General features: G+C 48.7%; 1 protein-coding gene across 7 annotated transcripts in view; it reads right to left on the bottom strand.

Annotated features, from left to right (window-relative positions):
* LOC144165193 (multidrug resistance-associated protein 1-like) overlaps window positions 1-25,553 on the bottom strand; it is a 333,102-nt gene that overhangs the window by 89,556 nt on the left and 217,993 nt on the right. For all 7 annotated transcript variants that reach the window (XM_077695311.1, XM_077695307.1, XM_077695310.1 and 4 more), the window contains 3 exons: window positions 22,591-22,758; window positions 21,393-21,580; window positions 4,799-4,874 (listed from right to left, as the gene is read on the bottom strand). In XM_077695311.1, the coding sequence (XP_077551437.1) occupies window positions 4,799-4,874; window positions 21,393-21,580; window positions 22,591-22,758 (432 nt within the window). The remainder of the gene's footprint in view (window positions 1-4,798; window positions 4,875-21,392; window positions 21,581-22,590; window positions 22,759-25,553) is intronic.

The raw sequence follows: 25,553 nt of genomic DNA on the forward strand, positions 1-25,553 counted from the left end.
ACAAATCTGTTTGGGGTTGCCTCGGTGCACATCAACACGTGCAACGATCGCAAGAAGCGCGAATCTGCCCAATTCAAGGCTACCTAGCGCAAGAACCTCTTCGTGTGCACCTCCGACACGTGACAAGAGATGAGTGTCATCCACTGTCGAGTGTTTTCAGGGACCGGCCGAATTCAAACTACTCCCTAAGTATTTCGGTGCAAGAACATTTGATGCGCTTCAGATTTCCAGTCGCCCAAATCTCAGAAGTGCTTCTATGGCTTGTACCTGTTCTAGAGGTGCGGTTATGGATTCCTGGAATCGGTAAAAAATTCCACATGTCGTCTTGGGTCTTAAGACAACTTTCAGTACTTTACATCAGTGAAATGTACGGGAAGCCTTGGCATGTTTTCGTTGACGGCTCGGTCACGGCGTCTTCGTCGGCAGAGGCAGTGGTTATGCCTGGGAAGGACCTGACCAAACGTTTAAAGATTTCTAAGAGGACGTCGTCTACCGCAGCAGAACTGCTGGGTTTAAGCGAAGCGCTCCACACAAAGGCAACAGCAGTGGACTATCTTTTGTGACTGCAAACTACCGTTGCAGGTAATAAGGTACCCAATGAAGCGAGGCACATATGATCAGCTGACCACTGATGTCGCTATCCTGTTTAAAGAGTTGCGTGAAAAGGGCCACGTGGTGGTGCTTCAGTGGATACCAAGTCACTATGGAATCCTTGGAAATGAGTTCGCGGATGCGGAAGCACAGCAGACACACCACAATGGAACTCTCCTGTCTATACCGATCACAAGGCAGGACGCTAACGCGATAGTCTACCGAGCACGTAACCAAGCTGCAGCCTTGCATTCGTCGGACCCATGCTCCTCGACTTCGCCGAAGTCAAGAGACATTTCTACACAGGCTGCGTCTTGAAGTAGCATTGACCCGGAAGTATCTTCACACAATCGGACGGGAGGACAGCCCGGACTGCCTTCTGTGCGGTTGTCCTGAGACTATCGAACATTTGCTTAGCGCTTGTCCAAAGTACTCTAGTGAGCGAAAGAACCTTTTGACAGCATTACTACGCTTGGACACTCGCCCTCTGTCCGAACAAAGGATTTTGGGCACGTGGGCTGACAACAGGAAACAAAGCCTAACCGTTTAAGCGCTGCTTATATTTCTTAGTGTCGCCTCTCTGGATTTTCGGCTCTAGGTTGCAACAAAATTTAACAGACTTTCTTAGTGACGCCTCTCGCGATTTTCTGCTCTAGGTCGCGACAAAATTTAGCAGACTGCGAAATAATGTCTCAGTAGTTTTTTTTTCTTTTTCATGGACGATAGTCATGTGCTGAAAATAGGAGCGTAATCATCTGATTCAGCGCCCCGTTGTAGGTGAGACGTTTATCGCTTTTACTGATTGTACATAGTTCATTTGTCGCTTTCATAGTCATTTCCCATGCCTCCCATTATCATTCCATTCTCTTTCTGTCCCCAGTACCCTCCCCCCAGTGGGAAGTAGCAGGCCTAAGATCATTTTCTCAGGCCGACCTCTTCTCCTTTTCAATAAACATTTACTCTGTATCTCTCTGCGGTTATCCATTACTTTCTCACTTTTTAAATTACGGTTTCGTACTGCCCCGGAGGAAGTGCATTGTTGGAACATATACGAATTTATCCAGGAATTTTTCATAGGCACTTACAGGGCTGTGTTCTTGGAACATCTCACACCAAGATTAACCTGTACGTGGCATCAAGTTTATCAGTTCAGGCAAAGGGACAAGCGCTCTTAAAACACCATTAGAAACTCGAAGACGTCGATGATGTGCGTAGAACACGCTCCCCACTTCAGGACCGAAAGTCCATCATGTTCCAGATATCTGCCGGAGCTGAGTACAAACCCAGAAGGGGGACTTCAAAACTCCAGAAGGCCCCCGGGAATATATAAGGCGGTAGTAAATCTTTGTAATCCCAGTAATAGATTGAGGATAGTTTGCCTGGTACGTAGAAAATCGCACCTGCACTGACTGTCTCGGGAACTGCTTCGTCACAAGACTTTCCTTCCCGTCATACACAACACAGACGGCGTTTTGTGGGATCTTGCCTCAAGCCATCCTCCTCAGAATATTGGGAAGTGGAATGTAGTCTCCAAAAAGAGATGTCAGTCTGTGTGTAATGTGTGAACTACATTTTTATGATGCGCTGTGCGAAATGTCAGAAACTTGTACGATCACTGCTTCTACAGACAATGCTACACATGCCAGAAAGGAAAGTCTCTCATGCTTTGGAGGCTGAATGCTTCGGAAGATGGAGGAATTGCGAGTGCCACATGACGACCAAGTGACCCTAGGAAGACGGTCCGTCAGTCTTCACCATTTTTGTGGGAATGTGGCTTTTCCTGGCAAGATGGAACTTTCACAACCACGTGAGTGAAACCAAATATACTGACGTGTTGAATGAAGTCAAAGGTAAACGGAAGGAATGCGTCAATTTTTCCTCCTATTCTTACTTTTTTGGCTTCTCAGAGAGGTTCGCAGTTAGTAGTGGTATAATAACCGGGTATGAATATTTACATTTATGGTGATGCAAAAAGAGCCACAGTTAGGCGATGCAATTGATGACGATTGTCATCACATATTTCTTGTGAGGACCGAAAAATAAGGAGTTAGTAGAAAACGACGCCTAAGTGAAATTCAAGTAGCCGTATGCAAGTGGTGTAGGTGTCCGTCATTTAAAAACAGTCGCTAACTCCACGAGTTTCAAAAGAGCGACGAGCCTGCCAAGCAATGGTTGGACAAATTGGCCAACCTTGAGCTACACTTGGCTACCTGAACAGCGCTGAGCTATCGCGATTCAGTTGACCAGTAACATGGCAACTTGCGTGTTTAAGAAAGACGAGTTCCCACTTCCCTTATACACAACAAAGCGGCATTTCGAGCTACTGTCATACGAAAATGGAAGAATGAGAAGCAGTACCGCCTTTCCCCGGACTTAACTTACGGAAGTTGGGGCGCATGCAAACGAAGAAATAAATAAGACGCAGCATGTACATGGGAACAACATGTACCGCCTATGGTACTATTTTGAGTGATCCCTAGATACCTATATGTAGGCAATATTAATTAAGCACCTACTGTTTGCGTGGGAGACTCGTACGAGCTAGAACGTTACAGATTCTTTCTTATCGTGGTAAATGTGAACTTTAAATATACAATTTTTGCGAGTGTATGATTTGTAGTTTTATCGAAGAAGTGATTGTTTTCCTTAGTTACACAAAAATGGATATATGCAAATCTGTTGGATGACGCTGTTTCAGGTGTAAGCGCCGCTGAAGAACATCGTCGACGAGTAACAGGATCGATGAGTGGAAGATGATATAATTTGCCATAAAAAGTACCTGCACCCGGAAACTTCGTAGGAGAGATTCCGAAAAATAGAAGGCGTGCTTGGGGATGAACTTGGAGGTTCTTCGGTTTTTGCTTTTAACTTGACCCTTTGAATAGGGTGTAAACTATTTGGTATAAGGCCAATCTTATCAACAAAAAAGCCATATTTTTTGCATCCTGGGTTGCTTTAGTTTAGATTGACCACAATAGTGCAAAATTTATACAACACTAAAGCAAGTTGCCATCACTGTTTATCGCAAAGTATCTGATTAAGGGCCTGCTTGGGCAATGATGCTCCTTTCCGGCCTCGCAGCGTTTGATAATCAAAGTGATGCAACGCGTTTTTTTTTTATTCTGGAAGTGCAGTGTATTAATGCAAGTATAAGCCGCTGGGTATAAGTTCATGAGCATGCCTGAGGCGTTTTTATTAAGCGTCTATATTTCCGCTTTGCCTTCAAGCTTGTATTCTTGTTGGTTCTTAGCTGTACGCCCTATACCTACGTTATTGGGAGCATGTTCTCAGAATTCTCGGGAGTACCCTTTGACAGAGAATGAACGTTGTGGCTCCTGTACATTTTCTATTATTCACCAGCAAACTTAATATACTGAAGACGTAATTTCGCTCTGACGAGGATCAGCATTTGGTTTCAAAATATATCTTTTCCTAAACAACAAAGTCTCATGAGTAGGTTAGGAAGAAAGTTTCAATTTTGTCATATAAATACATTCATAAATAGATGTTACTAAGGTACTGCCAGTAGTCATCTTTGCTGTGTTCAATGATTTCTTGCCGTTAGGAGAAATTGTATAACTAAGGTTTGTATTTATTCTAGTTGTTTCTTCATTATACAACGAAAGCAGTGTTTAAACTAGGACAGGGAAAGAAGTACACAGACACGAGCGCTGTCTGTACACAGACCCCAACAGCGCTCGTGTTTATGTACTTCTTTTCCTGTCCTCGTTTAAGCGCTCTTTTCGTCGTGTAATGGGAACGCGTTTCGAGGCAAAATATTAGCTTATCGGGATAACATTTGCTAATCAGGAAATGATACAAGCAAATTATACGCGTAATAAAGATATCGAACAGACACGCTTTTTATACTATTAGAAACCACTGTACAGCTCTGACATCTTTGCTTGGATCCAGCGGAACATGGGCTGGTAACCTCGCACCATAAAACCCCGGAGCCTTAAACTGTGTTCGCTCGATATAACTCCGTGATGGACTAGCGGCAAAAGCAAGAAGAACGACTTGTTGTTGGGTAGACAGGCTAGCGCACTGGAGTTTAAAAAAATTATCAAGGTGGATGAACATTTCAACAGAGGCATCGCAGTCTGTTTTCTAACCAATACTTTGTAGTGTTTATTTGAAAGTAAACAAAAATGGCAATATTCCTCAAACTATAACGTGTACATTCGCGATCATGTCGATGACGTACCAGTTGAGACATCTCCACTTCGTCTTCGGTCACCTTGCCTTCACCTTCATGATTTGCGTGATTGAGCGAAGAGTTCCTGACAGGAAAGAATATCAATAAATCACCATATTTGTCTGGCTTTTGGATGGCTTCTATGTCCCCAACAGCATTCATATCGACAGTTTAAAAAAAATCGGGTTGTTTGTTTGGTTCCGACTTGCGCCTGGTTTAATAATCGCTGAGTCTAAGGGAGATTTTAGTCATGACTGGTGCCAATTTCAATTTGAACAAAAGCTTGCACACCAGAATTTTGCATGGTCGGCCACTTTCTAGCGATCGATGCGCCACCTCGCGGGCATTTCTCGGGTACTGCGGGGCGGGCAGACGATGCCGGAGTCTCCGTGCCGTGCGTGGATATCAGACGTCGAGGCGGCATCGAAAATCGGTAAGTGTCATTTATTCGGTATGTCAGCAGCGGCAAGTCCAACAGTGGCTTAAGGAGAACGTTCAAAGCGCCTGAGAGCTGTCAGGTTTGCCCATAAATTCCGTACCCAACCCACTACGGCGGCGGGCCACCTCACACGAGATTTGTCCTGACGGGGGTTGCCTGTGAGGCTACGTTTCACCGTGCCAGCAGGACGACCGACTTTTCGTCCCCAATTTATGTTCATTTTCTTAATTGTGGGCAGGTGGCCGTCATTGCGTTGTACAGAAGCTATTGGCCCAGGCGTGTTTATGCCGTTGTTGGCTGCACCAACAGTCAGCGTTAGCGCAAAGTGCTCATGCAAGAAGCGTGCGAAGTGCACTACGACAAAATAAGTGTCTGCATGTGCGGAGTGTATTCGCTGCACAAATTTCCTGCGTCGCTTGAGTGCCGCCGCGAATGCGTCGTCGAGCTGAGTCGAAAAGACTTCGAGCCCAGGAAATTTGTCAGAATCAGTAGGGTCGTACTTACGTTGCTTTGATCACGCTCACGCTTATTCCTCATCTCACGTTTCTCTTCTCTGGAGATACGTTCTGTTGATCTCGTCGACGGTAAGCCGACAAAATGATAAGCGGACACCTATGCTGAGCTCGGGTACGCGAAAAAGTTGAGCCGAAGGCAAAATAATCGCGTCGTGGTGGCGGAGCACGCGCGGTCGTGTAGGGAAATAGCTGTTCGCGGTTGCCACCCGCCGCTGAAACGCGAAAGGTCTTTTAAGCAGGCAAACGGCCGTGATTCTTGGTGTATCTAATAACTTGACCTACTCGGCAGCAGGAAATAATAGTGCTATGCGGCGCAAATATTGTTAAAACATCATTTACTTGTATGAGCATGTACGTCTACGACCTGCACAGCTAAAACGAATATTTCAGGGCCTGGTTTAACAACCAACTCAGTGTGAGGTATGGGAGTGCGTATTAAATGACAAAAAGTTCGCGCACCGACAGCAGCAAGCCATGTTTAGAAATTTGCACTACCGCGCGCGCTATCAGAGGCGTTTGCTGATCGCGCCAACCTACTTACTTCTGAGAGCACCGTACGTGGGAGGCATACCTATTCCCAACACGACCGGGCGTCCTCCGCCACCGCGACGCTTTTATTTCGCTTCAGCTCAACTTATTCGCGTACCCGAGCTGCAGCATAGGTGTTCGCTTATGGTTTTGGTTATGGCTTCCCGTCGACGAGATGAACAGAACGTATCTCCAGAGAGCAGAAACGTGAGATAAGGACTAAGCGTGAGGGTGAATAAACAGCGCTTCTAAAAGCAGCGTAGGACCGTATTTATTTATTTATTTATTTATTTATTTATTTATTTATTTATTTATTTATTTATTTATTGGTACTGCAATCCTCTGGAGGGATTTTAGCAGGTGGGTATAAAAGACGAAAATATTAGCATATTAGACAAGGCAAACAGATGGAACTGTCACTCACATTCCACGTCTGGCAGCCATATAACACAGGGCAAACCATCACTTGCGTTTTACAAACGTAAACAAACGTAACAAAATCATACAGATGAAACATCACTGCCATTTTACGAAAAGAAGCCAAAGTTAGCACACAAGCAATTTTTTTTCTCTTCTATTCTAGACCAGCGAGAAGGAATACTATAGATTGTTTTATGACTTGATGGTTATTTAAAATATTCCAATCCTGCACAGTTCTAGGGAAAAAGAATATTTGAAGCATTTATTGCGGGTACGCAACGGAGTTATTGTACGATCATGGCGTTGTCTACTGGCGTAACCGGAAGAAAATGAAATAAATTTTTCAATATCTATCTTGTAATGCCCATAATTATTAGATATAGATATTTTAATCGAGATATGCACTTTCTTTCTGTAAGGGAGGGTAAGTTAGCCCTGACTAACAGTTCAGTTACCGAGGTTCGTCCATAGCTGTTATATATGAAGCGAACTGCTCTTCTTTGTATTTTTTCTACTTTATGAATGTTAATTTGAGTAAATGGATCCCAGATTACCGCGGCATAATCAAGTATGGGCAGGACTATCGATTTCCATGCGAGAATACGGACGGATGGAGGTGAAAGTTTCAAGAATAGTTTATGATTAGCCTTGAAACTTACTATGCCAATGTGTTTTGTCCACTTAAGATCGCTCGTTATCCACAACCCAAGATATTTGTAGGATTGAACGTCGGAAAGAATGGCATTGTTTCTAAAGTATTGAAAATTTAATTTGTGTGTCGTATGAGAAATATTTTGGCAAGAGAAATAGTCATCTGGCAATATTCAAGCAAGTTTGCTAGGCTCGAAGTCTTTCCGATTCAGCTCGACGACCCATTTGCGGCGGCACTCAAGGGGCGCAGGAAATTTGCGCAGCGAATAACACTTATTTTGTCGTGGTGCACTTCACACCTTTCTTTCATGAGCACTTTGCGCTTACGCTGACTGTTGGTGCAGCCAACAACGGCGTAATCACGCGTGGACGAGTAACTTCTGTACATCGCCAAATAAAGGCAATGACAGCAACGTGCCCACAATTAAGAAAATGAACATCAATTGGAGACGAAAAGTCGGTCGTCCTGCTGTCACGGCGAAAGGTAGCCTCACAGGCAACCCCCGTCAGGACAAATCTCGTGTGAGGTGGCCCGCCGCCGTAGTGGGTTGGGTACGGAATTTATGGGCATACCTGACATCTCCAAGACGCTTTGAACGTTCTCCTTAAGGCACTGTTGAAGTTGTCGCTGCTGGCATACCGAATAAATGACACTTACCGATTTGCGATGCCGCCTCGACGTCTGATATCCACGCACGGCACGGAACAACACCGTGGGACTGCGGCGTCCTCTGCCCACTCCGCCGTGCCCGAGAAATCCCGCCAGGTGAGGAAACGATTGACTGCGCCCAGTGAACGATGGAAATTCTTTTCCTTATGTTCATTGTTAGCAGCTCGCGAGAGTAAAAGTGCAATGGTTGGGCTGCAGAAGGTCAGAGCGCGTGCACGAATTTTATATCAACCCCGGCAATGTCATTTTATTTGGGTAATAAACACATGCTACTCTAAGAAAAATCCCTAAGAAGCAACCGCGCCACCAATGGTAACTAAATCCCAGTGCGACTTGGACTCTACACCTGTGGGCGGAATCGATTATTTCAATGTGGACGCACCGGCACCGAAAAGGGAGTGGTTTACGCGTTTTGCATTGCAGACATTTGGGCTTGAGGCGCCGTAGTAATACCGCCCTCTACGCGCATTCGTTTGTCATTGTCTAAGGATGTGTCTGCAGGCACGAGTAGCCGATCAGTGTAAAACATGGCGACAAGAAAGAATTGGTGACCCTGTGCAGGCGCGCTGGTGATGCAAATTCACAGGCGCGACTTGTTTGTTTTCCGCCTGCCTGGAATAAAGATCCCCGGGACTGGGAAGCGGCACGGGAGCCTCAAAATCAGCATCCATGTACCATAACACTCCGCTGAAGTATACCAAACCCTATTTCTGTGATGCGACCAGATATACAAAACAGGTCTCATAAAAGTATTTGGGTTATTCGCACATCTTTGTTTTCAATATTTTCGAACATTTATGTCGCGGTTCCTCGCGGAATGAAATTGCAGGTGTTCAATATGTGTTCATGGTTAGAAGTAATATCATGGCATTCTGTGAAAGAGTCCATGCTGTTTGGGCTGAAGTTAAGGTAGGCTTGTTTATAATGCCTGGTTGTGTAAGTACCACAGCATAAGAACAAAGCATAGAAAAATACCGGGACATCTGCACTAACGTTCAATCTGGGGAGGGGCGAAGCATGCAATGTACAAGTGTACTCTTGGCAATTTTGCCTACGCAGATTAAACCGTTGGGGGTACAGGTATAAAACTTTGGTGTAAAAGTATCTTGTCTTTGAAGCATGAAGCTTTCTAGTGCGGGGCGTAAACGAGGGTCCCGGTGATTTAGGACGCAGCCCTTTACCGCCCGTCTCTGGGCTGAGCCACGTCGCCGTCGTCATGACCGTGCGAACCATGGGCAGACTAACAATTGAAAGAAAAAGCGAACCATATACCGGTTTGTTTATTTATTGTTTGTTTTTAATGCCCGGCCGCGCCCGGATCTGTTATCTGTGTCCCATGCGAAGCGCGTGTTCCATTCTTTGTTTTTATGCCGCACGGGCTATCTCATTCAGATAAGCAGAGTGTTTCGCCCTAACGCCGCTAGCCCAGAATAAACTTCTGTGCTCTACAATTTTCTGGATGGGAATCGACGGTTCCCGAAACTCTCGCGCCGAAAGATAAAAGCCTGCACAGCAGACGCCGCGGCATTCGATTCTGCGACGCTGCCGACGCAAGTCACTTTGTTGATCGCTGCTTCGCCGCCTCTGTATTCTTTTGAGTTGTTAACGGAGCACTTGAGTTGTTAAGGGAGCACAAGTTCGCTCCAATAAACTTGTTTCTCCTTCAAGACAACTGCGTCGTCCTTGGCTTCGTGACATCTGGTGAAGGTGCTGGGTACGCACCCTTTATGACGACCTCTGCAAGCCGCCAGCCCAGTCCAACTAAAGCCAGCCTCCGACTGCAAGGATTGCCACCCGAGCTCGGTCTTCTGCCAGAAGGGCCCAAGAGAAGGAACGCTGCAACCAATACCATGGTGCAAGAACGAGCGTCGCCAATCGTCCTGCAGCAGCCCCGGGAACCACCATCGTTCCGCGGATCCCCGGGAGAAGATCCTGAGGACTGGTTGGAGAAAGTGGAGCGCGTCCGCATCTTCAACAGGTGGAATGACGAAAAAACCCTCCGCCATGTTTTCTTCTATCTAAAAGATACGGCCCGAACGTGGTTTAAGAACCATGAAAGCTCCCTAACCAACTGGACTCTCTTTAAGAGCGAATTACTCAAAACATTCGCTACCGTCATGCGAAAAGAACGAGCCGCCCTCTTGTTGGAAACGCGCACGCAACACCCCAACGAAGGGGTTGTGATCTTCGTCTATTTTTTTTTCGCCGCGCGGACCCCGATATGACGGAAGAAAAGTCTTAATGCGCAGTGTAAAGGAGGAACTGTTTGCTGGACTTGACCGAAACCCGCCCAAAACTGTCGCCGAATTCGTGACCGAAGCCACTACAATTGAGAAGGCCCTCGAAATGCGTGCTAAGCAGTACGAGGGGAACTTTGTTGGCGCGGCTAATGGGAACAACATCGACAACATGCGGATTCCGGCTGAAAGCCTACGCGAGACCATCCGCGCAGTAGTGAAAGAGGAGCTGCGGAAATTTCTCCCCACGCCGCCACAACCCCAAGTCGCTACCCTTACTGACGTGATTAGAGAAGAAGAAGTGCAACAAGCGTTGGGAACTTCTACGCCATCCGAAGTACCCCGAGAGCCACAAGCTATGACATACTCCGCGGCTGTTCGTCGGCCCCGCCCTGCTCCAACACGCCGTCAAGAGGCCCCGCCGTACCGCCGCCCACTGTCACCCGCCCGACCCCCGGAAGCCCGAAACCAGACGCCGAGGAAGACGGACGTATGGTGAACTCCCGATAATCGTCCTCTTTGCTACCACTGCGGAGAGGCCGACCATATCTACCGTCGCTACCCATACAAGAGACTCGGACTGCGTGGTTTCTCCGTCGACGCACCTCGCCCTCTCCCTGGCCAACGACCACGTGAGATCGACGAGTATCTATCTGAAACCAGCCGTGGCCCAGCGCGTTTGAACCGTTCGCCTTCGCCCTACCCATACCAATCGCCGAACCGCCGTAGCAACGCTGACTTCGCCCGTGGAAGGTCCCCCAGCCCACGCGGGGGAAACTAAAAGCAGCAACTTCTGGAGGTGAAGTTGCTCTACGACGAAAATCCGGAAACCCTCCAACGACGCAAGGACGCGCCGAAGATAGTGATTCACGACATGCCCTCATCCCGAAGACCCGACCTAACCCTGACGAGACTCCCGAACAAGACGACAGCTATACAGCGCGACGCGTACCCGACCTGACCGAGGCGTCCGCTGAGAAGACGACGACGACAACGACGACGCACAGTGCCCGACCGTCAACACGCACAAGCCGAGATGCGACGCCCCGACGCACCCGGAACTCGAGGAAGGCGGCATCCGACGTCAAGGTGTTCATCGACGGCTTTGATGTAGTCGCCCTCGTAGACACGGGAGCCGACTACCCCGTAATGAGCGGACCATTTGCGTCTAAGTTGAAGAAAGTTATGACCAGATGGGACGGTCCGCACATACGCACAGCAGGAGGCCACCTCGTGACGCCAAGTGGAACGTGCTCATCGCGCGTCACCATAGACGGCACGACGTACCCTGCAGTGTTCGTCGTTTTGCCCAACTGCTCCCGCGACGTAATTCTCGGAACGGACTTTTTGACAGACAACGGCGCAATAATTGATCTGCAGACCAAGTCGATAACGTTTTCCTCCGATCACTTTATGACGCCGGAACTGAACCCCGAACAGCGTGCAGCTGTAAGGATCGCCGATGATCATGTCACCCTGCCACCCCGCGCAAGTTTGATGATCACCGTCTACTGTGAAGGTGCTGCTACTGATGCCGACGCTATCGTGGAGAGTGACCAAAGGTTGCTTCTCGACCGCGGTGTGTCTGTCGCAAGAGGCATTGTGCGGTTTAAACAACGCAAATCCCACGTTTTGGTCACCAATTTCACCGATTAGTACCAGCATTTAAACAAGGGCGCTGCAATTGCATTCCTCGAAGAAACGCAACAAGCAAGTGACGTGATCGCAGTCGCCGACTTTGAACGCGCACCCGAAGATACCTTAAAGTTTCCGCATTCCTTCGACGTGAATCCGGCGCTACCGCAAGAACAACGGAACAAACTCTTGGCTTTGCTGCGTCGCTACAGCGAGTGTTTTTCGTCGAACTCGAAACTACGTCAGACACCTCTAGCTAAGCACCGAATAATAACCGAAGATGGAGCCCGACCTACCCGACAGTCCCCGTACCACGTCTCTTGCCACGAGCGGGAAGCCATCCGGACTCAAGTCGACGACATGCTAAGGGACGACATAATACAGCCATCGAAACGCCCCTGGGCTGCGCCCGTCGTACTCGTAAAGAAAAAAGACGACACATTAAGGTTCTGCGTTGACTACCGGAGACTGAACAAAATCACCAAAAAGGACGTGTACCCCCTCCCACGAATCGACGACGCCCTCGACCACCTCTGCCACGCGAAGTACTTCTCATCGATGGATTTGAAGACCGGCTACTGGCAAATTAAAGCGGACGAGAGAGACCGAGAGAAGACTGCATTTATAACCCCGGACGGTCTGTACGAGTTCAAGGTGATGCCGTTTGGGCTGTGCACGGCGCCAGCAACGTTTCAAAGAGTCATGGACACTGTGCTAGCTGGACTGAAGTGGCAGACCTGCCTCGTCTACCTGGACGACGTTGTGGTATTCGCCCGGACTTTCGATGAACACCTTGCAAGGTTGGAGTCTGTACTCGAGGCTATTCGCTCGTCGGGGTTAACGCTGAAGCCCGAAAAGTGCTGCTTCGCTTACGAGGAACTCAAGTTTTTGGGACACGTCGTCAACGCCGCGGGAGTCCTGCCTGACCCGGCGAAAACATCAGCCATAGCGAACTTCCCAAGACCGAAAGACAAAAAGAGCGTGCGAAGATTTCTCGGACTGTGCGCATACTACCGGCGCTTCGTCGCAAGCTTCGCACGCATCGCAGAGCCACTCACGCGCCTGACAAAAGATAGCACCCCTTTCGCCTGGGAAAATGCACACGGACGCCAGCGATATAGGTTTGGTGTCCGTCCTAGTCCAAAAGCAAAGCGGGTGCGGAAAGGTAATCGCTATGCAAGCCGTGGTCTGTGGAAGGAGGAGAAAAACTACTCTGCCTCCGAAAAAGAGTGTCTGGCAATCATATGGGCCATTTCAAAATTTCGCCCATACGTGTATGGTAGACCGTTCAAGGTTGTGACAGACCACCATGCGCTGTGTTGGCTCGCCAATTTGAAGGACCCCTCTGGCCGTCTTGAGCGGTGGAGTTTGGGCCTGCAGGAGTTCGACGTTACAATCGTCTACAAGTCCGGCAGGAAACACTCCGACGCCGACTGCCTGTCCCGCGCACCTGTCGACCCACCACCACAAGACTCCGATGAAGACAGCGCGTTCTTCGGGGTTGTTCCGAAGAGCGACCTAGCCGCCCAGCAGCGTGCCGACCCCGACTTGCGCGTAATGATCGAAGGACGAAACGAAGGACGAAGGACGAAACGTCGCTCGAAGGACGAAACGTCGCCGTGCGTACAGCGTTCAAGCGGAACTTACCAGCATTCAGCCTCAAAAACTCCGTCCTCGTGAAGAATTTCAGCCCCGGAACGGGGACGAATTATCTGCTTGTCATCCCCGGAGACCTTCGTGACGAAATTTTGGAAGCGTGCCATGACGACCCGTCTTCCGGACATTTCGGCACAGCTGGCACTATTGAAAAAATTAAGGCGAAGTATTTCTGGCCCCGCCTTACATCCGACGTCACCCACTACGTTCGGAGTTGCCGTGACTGCCAGCGACGAAAAACGCCGCCGACAAGACCCGCCGGATTTCTGCAACCGATTGCCGTCCCGTCGAGGCCCTTTCAACAGATTGGAAAAGACCTTCTAGGCCCGTTCCCTATGTCACCATCAGAGAACAAGTGGATTGTCGTAGCGACAGACTACATGACGCGCTACGCAGAGAGCGCCGCTCTTCCGAGGGGGACTGCACAAGTCGCCAAGTTCTTTATAAACCAAGTTGTGCTGCGACATGGAGCCCCTGAAGTCCTAATCACGGACAGCGGAACCGCTTTACCGCAGAGCTGATGCAAGCAATCTTACGCTACAGCAACACGGATCACCTAAGAACGACGGCGTACCACCCCCAAACGAACGGACTAACGGCACGTCTGAACAAGACGATTGCGGATATGCTGTCCATGTACGCCGACGTTGAACATAAGACTTGGGACGAAGTCCTTCCGTATGTCGCGTTTGCGTACATTACAGCGACGCAGAAAACTACGCAGATGACACCGTTCGAGCTTGTCTACGGAAGACGGCCGACTACGATGCTCGACGCCATGCTTCCGCATGTAGAAGACGACGACCTCAACGCCGACGTCCAAGGATACCTTCAACGTGCGGAGGAGGCCCGCCAGCTCGCTCGAGTTCGTATAATGGACCAGCAGCTGATGGATGCCGGCCGCTACAACCTCCGATGCCGAGACGCCGAGTACCAACCAGGGGATCGTGTGTGGGTTTCGACTCCCATCCGAAGACGCGGACTCAGTGAAAAGCTTCTGCGACGGTATTTCGGACCCTACCAGATTCTACGACGTGTTGGCCAATTAACTTACGAAGTGATCCCCAGTGGTGATTCCGGCACATCACGACGACGCACGCGACCCGAAGTTGTCCACGTGGTTCGCCTCAAACCGTACTTCGCAAGATGACGAACTTTTTTTGTTGTTGCTTTGTTGTTGCTATTTGTTCGGACTGTCGTTTTATTTTAGCATCGGGTCGACGCACTCTAAGAGGGGGGGTAATGCCGCGAACCATATACGGGTTTGTTAATTTATTGTTTGTTTTTAATGCCCGGCCGCACCCGGATCTGTTATCTGTGTCCCATGCGAAGCGCGTGTTTTATTCTTTGTTTTTATGCCGCACGGGCTATCTCATTCAGATAAGCAGAGTGTTTCGCCCTAACGCCGCTAGCCCAGAATAATCTTCTGTGATCTACAATGTTCTGGATGTGAATCGAGGGTTCCAGAAACTCTCGCGCCGAAAGATAAAAGCCTGCACAGCAGACGCCGCGGCAATCGATTCTGCGACGCTCGCCGATCGAAGCCACTTTGTTGACCGCTGCTTCGCCGCCTCTGTATTCTTTTGAGTTGTTAACGGAGCACTTGAGTTGTTAAGGGAGCACAAGTTCGCTCCAATAAACTTGTTTCTCCTTCAAGACAACTGCGTCGTCCTTGGCTTCGTGACAATATGTGTTCATGGTTAGAAGTAATATCATGGCATTCTGTGAAAGAGTCCATGCTGTTTCGGCTGAAGTTAAGGTAGGCTTGTTTATAATGCCTGGTTGTGTAAGTACCACAGCATAGGAACAAAGCATAGAAAAATACCGGGACATCTGCACTAACGTTCAATCTGGGGAGGGGCGAAGCATGCAATGTACAAGTGTATTCTTGGTGATTTTGCCTACGCAGATTAAACCGTTGGGGGTACAGGTATTCAACTTTGGTGTAAAAGTATCTTGTCTTTGAAGCATGAAGCTCTCTAGTGCGGGGCGTAAACGACGGTCCCGTTGATTTAGGACGCAGCCCTTTACCGCCCCTCTCTGGGCTGAGCCGCGTCGCCGTCGTCGTGACCGAGCGAACCATGGGCAGACTAACAATTGAAAGAAAAAGCGAACAATGGGAGGACCTGCGAGTGAAAGAAAGCAAAGTAGGAGAGTGTGGTGAAATTGAGAGGGGAGGGCGGATTGCCGTTGGCGGCGCGAGCGCTCTCTAAAAGTGTGCGGTGGGAGAGGGGTAGGGACAGTCCGCTGTGCCCGCACGAGGAGCTCCCAGGCCATCTACCAAGAGGTGGCCGCCCTGCTGCAGGACGACGCTGCCGGACTTCTGCATGTGTACACGGATGGCTCCATGCACAGTCGACGGGCAGAGCTGGAGCTGCCTGCACGGCCTTGGAACTTGGCACCAGCCAGGTGTGCAGCCTCCCCTTCGCGACCTCATTCACCTACGCAGAGCTGGCTGGACTCCACTTCGCCGCGGATCTTGATTGATTGATTGTAGGGTTTTACGCGCCGACGCAACGCAGGCGATGAGGCGCGCCAGAGTGGAGTGCTCCGGAATAAGTTTGACCACCTGGGGATCTTTAACGTGCGCTGAAATCTCGTACACACGGGGCGTTTTTGCTTTTCGCCTCCACCAGAAAAGCGGCCGCCGCGGCCGGGAATCGAACCCGCGACCTCGTGCTCAGCAGCGCAACGCCTTAGCCACTGAGCCACCACGGCGGGTCGCCGCGGATCTTGGCCACGGATCTAGAGCAGGGGACCCAGGTCCGGGGGCCAACACCCTGACTGAAGTCGCGTCTGTCCTCCTCCGTCTAAGAGATGCCGACCAGCCAGCCAGCTCCAGCAGCTACGTAGAGCGGTCGCTGGCGTCCAAGCTTCATACACTGAAGGCTCAGGGGTGTCCGCTGTGACTTCACTGGCTACCATCTCACTTCGGCATCATTGGCAACGAGGTTGCAGACGCCCTGGCCAAGGGTGCTGCTCACCAGGCAGAGATACCAGCCTCTCGGGATGTGGTGTAATTCGACGCTGCAAGGACTATCCTGGCCCACGTGGTAGAGGCTCTGCATCCAGGTGCTCGAGTGGTCACTGGGTCCTGCCCGGACGCATCAGCAGAGACGCCCGGTCGCTCCTGCTTCGCCTTCGGCTTAATTGGTGCAACGTGGGAGCCCGCCCGTACCATCAGGGCCGCCGGGTGTCCCCCACCTGCGCCGACTGCCCAGAGCGCGAGATGCTCGAGCACTTACTCTAGTAAAACAATTAATCGGAGCTAAAACAGGGACGAAGAAGAAACACGTAACACAGAACACAGTGCCGAACTCCCAACTAGAATTTATAGAAAAAAGATGCTGCTTATATACACAAAACTAATATGCTAAAAGCATTGTGACATCAAAATGCATCACATTTCTAAAAAGGCCACTTCTTTATCTGTCAGCAATATGGACGGAGTACAAACACAGTTATACCCTGCCTGTCTGATAAAAAGAGATTCCCGCGCTCAAGCTTTCCTCTTGCTTTTCGCAAAAACTTTGTCCTATCTAGCAGCGGGCTACATTTGCATCTTTTGCAGTGCTGGCATCTTTTCAAGTTGCAGGCCACCAGCTTTATTTGCAAATGTCCAGTTGTGCTCCCTTGCCCTCTCATTGAAGCACCTTCCAGGTTGCCCTATGTACACTTTCTTGCAGCTCAGGGGAATTTCATATACTACACCCACGCTGCAGTCTGTGTAACGTACAGCGTCATTTTTTGCAGAGGGTTCGGATTTTTTCTTATGATTTTTACTCATCAAAGGGCAAACTTTTGACAGCTTTTCCGGGGCACTAAAAACGATATTTACACCGTACCTTGCCGCCGGTTTCTTTACATTAGGCGACATTTTGTGTAAACACGGTATGACGTGCACCTTTTTTCTGGTCGGCCTGTCTAGCTCGTAAGGGCTATCTTTTCTCCTAATCTTTTGTAGAAGAGCTTCACACACGCTCGAAATCAGAAAAGAAGTAAACCGTGCCCGGCTTAGCCTCAAAATCTGGTCGTGGGAATTATCCTCCCCTTTGTGAACGCAAAGGTACGGTGTATATATCGTTTTTAGTGCCCCGGAAAAGCTGTCAAAAGTTTGCCATTTGATGAGCAAAAATCAGAAGAAAAATTCCGGACCATGTGCATTGCTAGTGTGTATTGCTAGGTGCCACGTCGTCCGATTTTCGTTCGATACAAGTGGGAGTACCCCAAGGATCGATACTCTGTCCTCTCCTTTTCTTGCTTTATAATAATGATATTCCCAATATTCCTCACACGCAAGAAATAGTTTTGTACGCAGATGACACAAATGTTTTCTTTTCTGGAAGTGACCTAATGAAACTACAAATAGATGCGAATTGTTGGCTAGGGGAACTCTCTCATTGGCTTTACGCTAATGAATTGCAGTTAAATATAAACACAACAAAGTACGTTATGTTCAGAGCCCTAAATACACCCCTGTCAGAAAATGTTCAACTTTGCTTCATCAATAACGTAATTCAATCCACTAACACTATTAAATTTTTAGGAGTGTTTTTTAACGAATATTTATCCTGGAATCAACATATGAATCATATAAAAATAAAATTCTCACGCGCAATAGGCGCATTGTGGAAGGTAAGGAACCAAATTTGTGCAAGGTTTGGAACCAGTATATATTCTACCATGATTCAGTCACATTTGCAGTATTGTCTACTAATTTGGGGCACTACAACAGATTCCAATTTGCGTGCACTGTTTCAACTTCAAAAAACATTTATTAGAGAATTTGAAAACTTAAGATATACCGATAGTGTTGGAGATGTTTGCGCCAAATATGGTATGATGGATGTGTTCCAACTTCACAAGCGCAAGCTTGCGATGTACATGTATTCACACATAAAGGAAAGTCTGGAGGAGTTTGAACATGGATATCTAACCAGAAATCAGTTTTTCGAATTTAGAAGTAAAGTACAAAACGGCGAAGGTCCGAACAAATTACGGCTTTCAATGTTTACACCACCTAATTCTTAGCCTCTTGAATAAAAACAAGGACCTAATGGACATAATTGATCAGTGCCCATCTCTTAGTTGCTGCAAGAAATCATTGACTTTGTTTGCATTTTCCGTGTGATGCTGTCTGCTTACGTTTTTGTTTTGCAATGTAACCGCGGTCTTGTATATCATATAAGTTTTTTTCTATATATAATCCCTAGTACCTATTCATACTGTGTGTACTTTTTCTGTGTTTCTATTGTAGTTGAGTTTGTTTCTGTTTCGCTCTTATGCAAACTGCAAGGAGTCAGGAACCCAGACAGGTGCAGTTTGGCACCTTTTGTTCCTGGTCCTTTAATTTGCTGTGTGTAAGAAACTGAGAATGATAATAAATACAAATAAAATAAAAAAGTGAGATGGCAGAAAAAAACCACACTGTTCGCTACACAGACAGCAGCATGGGTGTAGTTTATAAAATTCCTCTGAGTTGCAAAAAGTGTGCATAGGGCAAACTGGAAGGTGCTTCAATGTAAGGGCAAGGAAGCACAACTGGACAGTTGCAAATAATGCTGGTGGCCACCTATCTGAGCACTGCAAAAGATGCAAATGTAGCTCCCCGCTAGATAGGACAGACTTTTTGGGAAAAGCAAGAGGAAAGCTTGAGCGCGAAATTCTTGAAGCTCTTTTTATCAGACAGACAGGGGATAACTGCGTTAGTACTCCGTCCATATCGCTGACAGATAAAGAAATTGCCTTTTTAGAAATGTGATGCATTTTGACGTCACAATGCTTTTAGTATTTTAGTTTTGTGCATATAAGCAGCTTCTTTCTTTTTCTTCGTCCCTGTTTGAGCGCCGATAAATTTTTTTAGCATTATGTACCAACTCGCCCACATCAAGGTTTTGTTCCTTACTGTACTCTTGCCGCCAGCACGATACCGGGAGGAAGGAACTCCGGGCAGCAATCCAGCGACGCGGTGCACCAAGCCACAAGCTGGAATACGTCCTGTTCCCCACGGGATCCGACGCCTTACGACGGGAGGTCTTCCAGCACCTCCTCAACTTCCTGGTTGCGACAGGACTGGTGCAGCGTTTGTAGCTGTCGAGTCTTCGACGGGACGCACGCGACATCGACAGTGGCCCACTCTCTTCCTTCTTTCCTCTTTCTCTCTTCCTATCCTATGAAACACCCCCCTTCCCTTACCTGGACTGGGTTGTATGAGGGTGAAGTTGAACAATATCATCAGTTCTTTTCTCTTCCCTGCTTTCTTAATAAATCACCACCACCACCCCGCACGAGGCCCTTGACGGCACTACGCTTGGCGTAAACGTGAGGGGGGCGTGCGCGTGTCTGTAATGTGCGTTCGCTTAATACGCAGTTCGCGGTCCCTTCCTAAAACGCACTTCGCGCCGCGGACGCAGAGGCTCATCCTCGCTGCTGTCGAGAGAACCCACGAGTGAGTGCTGTCTCAGCGCACTGCTGCTGAGACCAAATATCGAATTACGGAGTATCGTAATCACCAGCCATTTCTTTAGATGCGGAGCATCTCTTGCTCGGGGGTATGTCACTCCTGAGTGCCCCGTCCGCAGCGCCTCTTCTCCTCTCTCACTCTCCCTCGCCTGCGAATAAAGTACGTGCGCGCTGCACGCGTCCTCTCTCCCCCTCCCCTCCTCGCCAGCGAATAAAGAAGGTGCGCGCTGCGCGCGCCCGTTCAGTCTTCTCGGAGAGATCGCCTGCACCGGTTCTGCTACGTCGTTGTATAATGAGTTCCCGGAAGCAACAGTCTCGTCAGCGTAGATGTGAAGCATCATGGGACCACATTACGTTCCCATTCATGCTCCGATAAATGAAACAAAATAATGGAACCACACGGAACACCCATGATGCTTCGCATCTCCTCGGGGTTCCCCAACGGAAGATGGTGCAATTTTTTAGTACGCGTTACGAAGCGCTCCAGCGTGAGGCGTAAGCGAGTTTCCCTGTGTTTTAGTACCGTGGCTACATGAGACGACGATTACGACGACGGCGACGACAGGAGAGGCCAACAGCACCCGCCCCTGAGGGGCTTTGCCCCTAAAAACGGTAGGGTTCCGCCTGCTAGAATATAAATGGTTGATCTGCTGAAGTTCTCAAAAATACAACGCCGACGAGGCCTTAAAAGGAACAGGCACCAGTGTATCCAAATTCCTTAAAGTTAAACTAAACCAAGCGACGTTTCTCCGAAGCAAAAAACACAGAGTTCAATGTGAAAAAAAGTTGAAAACGTCCGCAAATAATCGCGGGAAGGATTTCGCAGAAGCCTAACGCCTGGTAACACAGTGGTACAGGCTGTGCGTACACTATCAGCTGAAGTCAGTAGACTTGATTTGACAAGCATGGTGCTGCAGTTTGTGCAGCTAGATGCCTTTCTCTACTGACGTTCTTGCTTCAGGCGTTGCGTTTCCATTTAAATTGTAAGGAGCTCGAAAACGCAAGGCAAAAACCAACTGTTTTCACAGTAATTGAGCGGTTTCATTAACGTAATCTTTGTTTGTGTGGCAGGTTGGTTCAAGGCGATTCAATCTAATTATTTAGATGTCATAATCTTGACGAAGGAGGCATGGACAGAATTGATAAGGTCATATGTATCCACTCGTTGCAATAAACATGCTACAAATTCTTGCTGAAACGTTGCTTCTGCAACCGAATTTAATTGTTGAAGCATTTACCAGCCCCACCGCCCGCAGGGATGCAATGGAAGGTCATTGCTATGTCCGACCGTCTGAAGGGAAAAAGTTTATAGGAGAATCTTTTTATTTAAACTGCAACGACATTTGTCACCGCCTTACTTCGCACGGACAACAAACAACTGCAAACATACCGCCTCGAGCGTCGCGAAATTCTGTCTGTTTCCTCCTCTTTCACGTCGGCGTCAATACTCTTTGGACACAGAGGGTGTTTGAGCAGTTCCTTGAAGCTGTCGAAGGATGCGACCAGTTTGCCTGCCACCAAAAGTACTCTGTCCATTTTCTTGAGGTATTTTCCTTGGTTACACACAACGAACCGAGTCTGAAAAAAGGCCGGACTGTGGTTAAAAAGAAACCAGAACGGTTGCAGAAAATCCACGTTATTAAGACACCTGGTAATTGGCGAATTTAGAGATCAGTGTACAGTGAATAGAAAGATTGAAAATAATGGCCGGAGCGCCCACGACGGCGACCTAGGAGTTAAACACCTAGGTCGCAGCTGTTAAATTTTAAGTGCGAATGCACTTCTTAAGCGAGCCTGAATCGTCCCCCGCCGTAGTCCGCATAGCAACAGCTGCGGGTGCGCGCGCTCCTCGTCTTCCCTAGCAACGGGGGGCGTGGCACATACCCACGTGGGGGATTGGCCAGGAATCGGGCGTGAGAAGAGCTAATGCACCCGCTTAAAGGAGTACTGACACGAAATTTCAAAGCTGAGATCCGCTCTAGCAATCAAGTACAACGACAACACAAATAGGTGTCTGCGAATAAATGCACCTTTCTTTCTTTGTAGTTGTGTGTGTGTGTCTGTGATCTCTCTTTCGCGAACATTACCGAACCGCGCAAATTCAACTCGTGCATTCGCACTTTCACATTCTTCCCCTCGGAGAAATGCGGGGAATTTTTTCCATCTGATTTTTCTATGACCCTTTTCACGCGTGTAGAGTTTAAGCGCCTCAATCGCAGTACTTTGTGTGCTCGTTCTTTTTAATTTGTGCTACCACCCACCGGCACCAGAGTTTCATCCATTTTCTGGTGCTAATGCTACCGTGGGCCTCATGCCATTTGATCACCACGGACACATATTAACAATGCATAACTAATGAAACATCCCCTCTGGAGCACACGCCTTGCCTCTTAGCCACACATGATGATTCATTTCGACAGGCAGACGCGGCCGGTTCTGGAGTAACGGTGCAGTGAGGTGCGGTAGAGCTGCTGAAATAACAAGGATTTTTACACTCGTGAAAACAAACCTACGGGAGAGAGCAACAAAGACCTTCTACTTTTTGGGTTTGTAAAATCACTTCCGTAAAGAAACGTCGATTTTACAACCTTTCCTTTCAAGATTCCCTTTTCTCCGATGACACGCTCGAACACTTCTGATGCGACGTTGATGTCCAGCGCGCTCAGGGTATCATCGAGAAGGTAGATGCTGCTGTCGCTGTAGGCCGCTCGCGCGAGCGAGATACGTTGCTTTTGGCCTCCACTCAAAGTCGTGCCCTAGAGAGCAAATACAGATAATACCACTGAGAGGACTTGTGTAGCAGGTAATTATTTGCTGCCTGATCATGCCATAACCCATCTACTGCCCGGCCTTTTCGCGGGCCATTTAAATAGAAAACACGAAAGACTAGCACCCACAATGTGAGCAAACTGTGGTGTCATATACGTTGTTCGGACTACTGCTCAAAGGGACCCTGAATGGCGTTTTGAGCAAAGTAAATGAACTAGCGCAATGGTTAGGTTGGGTGGCCAACGTCAGGTGTGCCAAGTATAACATTTTTACGTGCAGCCAAAAGCTCAGACTTATGTTGCAAAGTTGGTTGCCGCGTTCCCACCCTTTCTTGCATGGTTTTGGGCTCCTCCATCTTGCAGTGTGCAAGCCATCGATTTCCCATATGCTCGTGACGAAGCAGAAATCTTGCGATTCGGCTGCTTCTTCTCCCACTTCCGGCGAAGAGAAGCTTTGTCTGCTCAGCGTCGACGGGTCGCGGAGGCGCCTTTGGTTAATGAGCGCTTCTTGAAGCACGCTTAGGAGTATCGTTTTCGTTCGTATTTATCTTTTTTTGCTCTATTAGCCCGCTTCTCGTTAAGGCGAGTTCGCTAGGCCGACACGACGATGACGCGACGACGCCGACGCCGACTTCCGAGTTATCAACCTTGTCGTCGACACGAACACGCCGGCCTATTGTGGGGCGATGTTACTAGAATAGCTTGTTGGCGTGGTGTGACTGGCTTTCTGCCCGAAGACGCCGACTATACCGATCGGCAGAACGGTCACCGGGAGCGATCGAGAAGCAAAAAGAGCGCCCCGTCCGCAGTCGTGCTGTAATGAATGCAGTTCTGTTCTGGTTGTTCTTAGAGGGCAATAAACATGATAGGATTCACAAAGTTCATACAACTCTACACTAGCGCTAATGTAATCATTCCTTAGGCTTATGACGCTTCCGCCATTCGTAGTGGCGAGAATTCGTTTCCCGGAGTTGCAAACTGCATATTCACGTGTCAGTTAAGAGCAGAAGTTACGCGAGCTTTATTAGATAATAAAGAATAAATGTCGAACGAAGTTGCACGGCGGAGCACTATTCCCGCAGGGTGAAATCACAGCCGCAGCCGACACGGTGCTGTTATCTGGAATCAATTATTACACCATACAGGTCATTTCCAAGGAATCACCCTTTGCCCGGTGGCGCAGTGAAGATAACCACTACGCCCCGCCGGTAGCGTAGTGGTTATCTCACCAGACCGGTATTCTGGAGATCGTGGGTTTGGATCCCACCCGGCGGGCGTTTTTTCTCCACTTTATTTCTGTCTTTCCAAATTCTTTATCTGTTTCAATGACCTACCACATCCTCCCCTTTGCTTTCCGAGGTTTTCGTGACTGCCAACTCTTATTTCTGTGTTATTTTCAACAAGCCCCTCATTTCCTATTCTGATTCGTTACATGCATAGCGAGGGCCTCTGTTCTGGCAGTCTTGGTGCCATAGGAAGCTTAAGAGGGTTCAACTCTGGTCGACCACTCTCGACATGTCGTAGACGCTCGAGTCACGGCCCGGGGGTTAAAAAGAAGTCCCCTTCACCCCGAGTAGTCCGAGTGGGGCTGGCTACCACCCCTAAGCACAGGAAACAAAGAAATACCTAAACATAAATACCCCAGAAAGTGGAGGATAACCCCGCCGGTAGCGTAGTGGGTATAGCGCCAGACCGGTATTCTGGAGGTCGTGGGTTGGGATCCCACCTGGCGGGCATTTTTTCTCCACTTTCTTTCTTTCTTTCCAAATTTTTTATCTGTTTCACTGACCTACCACATCCTCCCCCTTGCTTTCCGAGGTTTTCTTGACTGCCAACTCTTATTTCTGTGTTATTTTCAACCAGCCCATCATTTCCTATTCTAATTCGCTATATATTATATATATATATATATATATTGTCACGGCCCTCTGGACATTTCACATGGCAATGCACTGGATCACCTGGTGGTCAATCCATCGTACATTTCATCTATGGGTACGTGCCGCATCAGTGGGTCGCGCAAGGCAAGCCGAAGCGAAGACGAAGAGGTCGCGCAGAGACAGACTGGCTCGAGCTACGCTGGTATCCTCGGCTTCGGACTATACGCCTCATTCTTTGAAAATAGATCGCTTTTAAGCACAGCGTGTAAATAGCCCGCATCTGCCTCGTAACATCTTTTTGGTGGAGGTTGCGGTTCCCGTCCCTGTGCCTGTCAACAGCGCAGCAACACCACACCACGGATCTTCGAAGTGGGCGACACATTCGTCGACGCACGATGCCTCCTGCCAACGAGACCGCACCCGTTGCGCCCCTCATCATCGTTTCTCAGCCCCGTGACCCAGGCTTTTTCACCGGTGAGGATGACACCGACGTGGAAGAATGGATTCGCATGTTCGAACGTGCCAGCGCCCATAACACGTGGGATGGTACAATAATGCTGGCTAACCTACCTTACCATCTAAGAAACACAGCGAAATCCTGGTATGACACCAACGAGCACACGTTGACCAGCTGGGACGTTTGCAAAGAAAAGATGCGGAAAATATTCGGCAGCCCCGTGGGTCGCCAGCTCGCCGCACGTCAACAGCTCGCTTCGCGCGCCCAGTCCGCCACTGAATCCTATATCACGTATATACACGATGTTTTGGCCCTCTGCGCAAAGGTTGATCCCGAAATGTCGGAAGCCGACAAGGTAGGCCACGTCCTTAAAGGCATTGCAGATGACGCCTTCCATCTGCTGATGTGTAAGGATGCCGCTACAATCGACGCCATTCTTAACGAAT

The sequence above is a fragment of the Haemaphysalis longicornis genome, unplaced genomic scaffold (genome assembly GCF_048455015.1).
Source record: "Haemaphysalis longicornis isolate Haplotype H1 unplaced genomic scaffold, Haemaphysalis longicornis Haplotype H1 scaffold_14, whole genome shotgun sequence".
NCBI lineage: Eukaryota > Metazoa > Arthropoda > Arachnida > Ixodida > Ixodidae > Haemaphysalis > Haemaphysalis longicornis.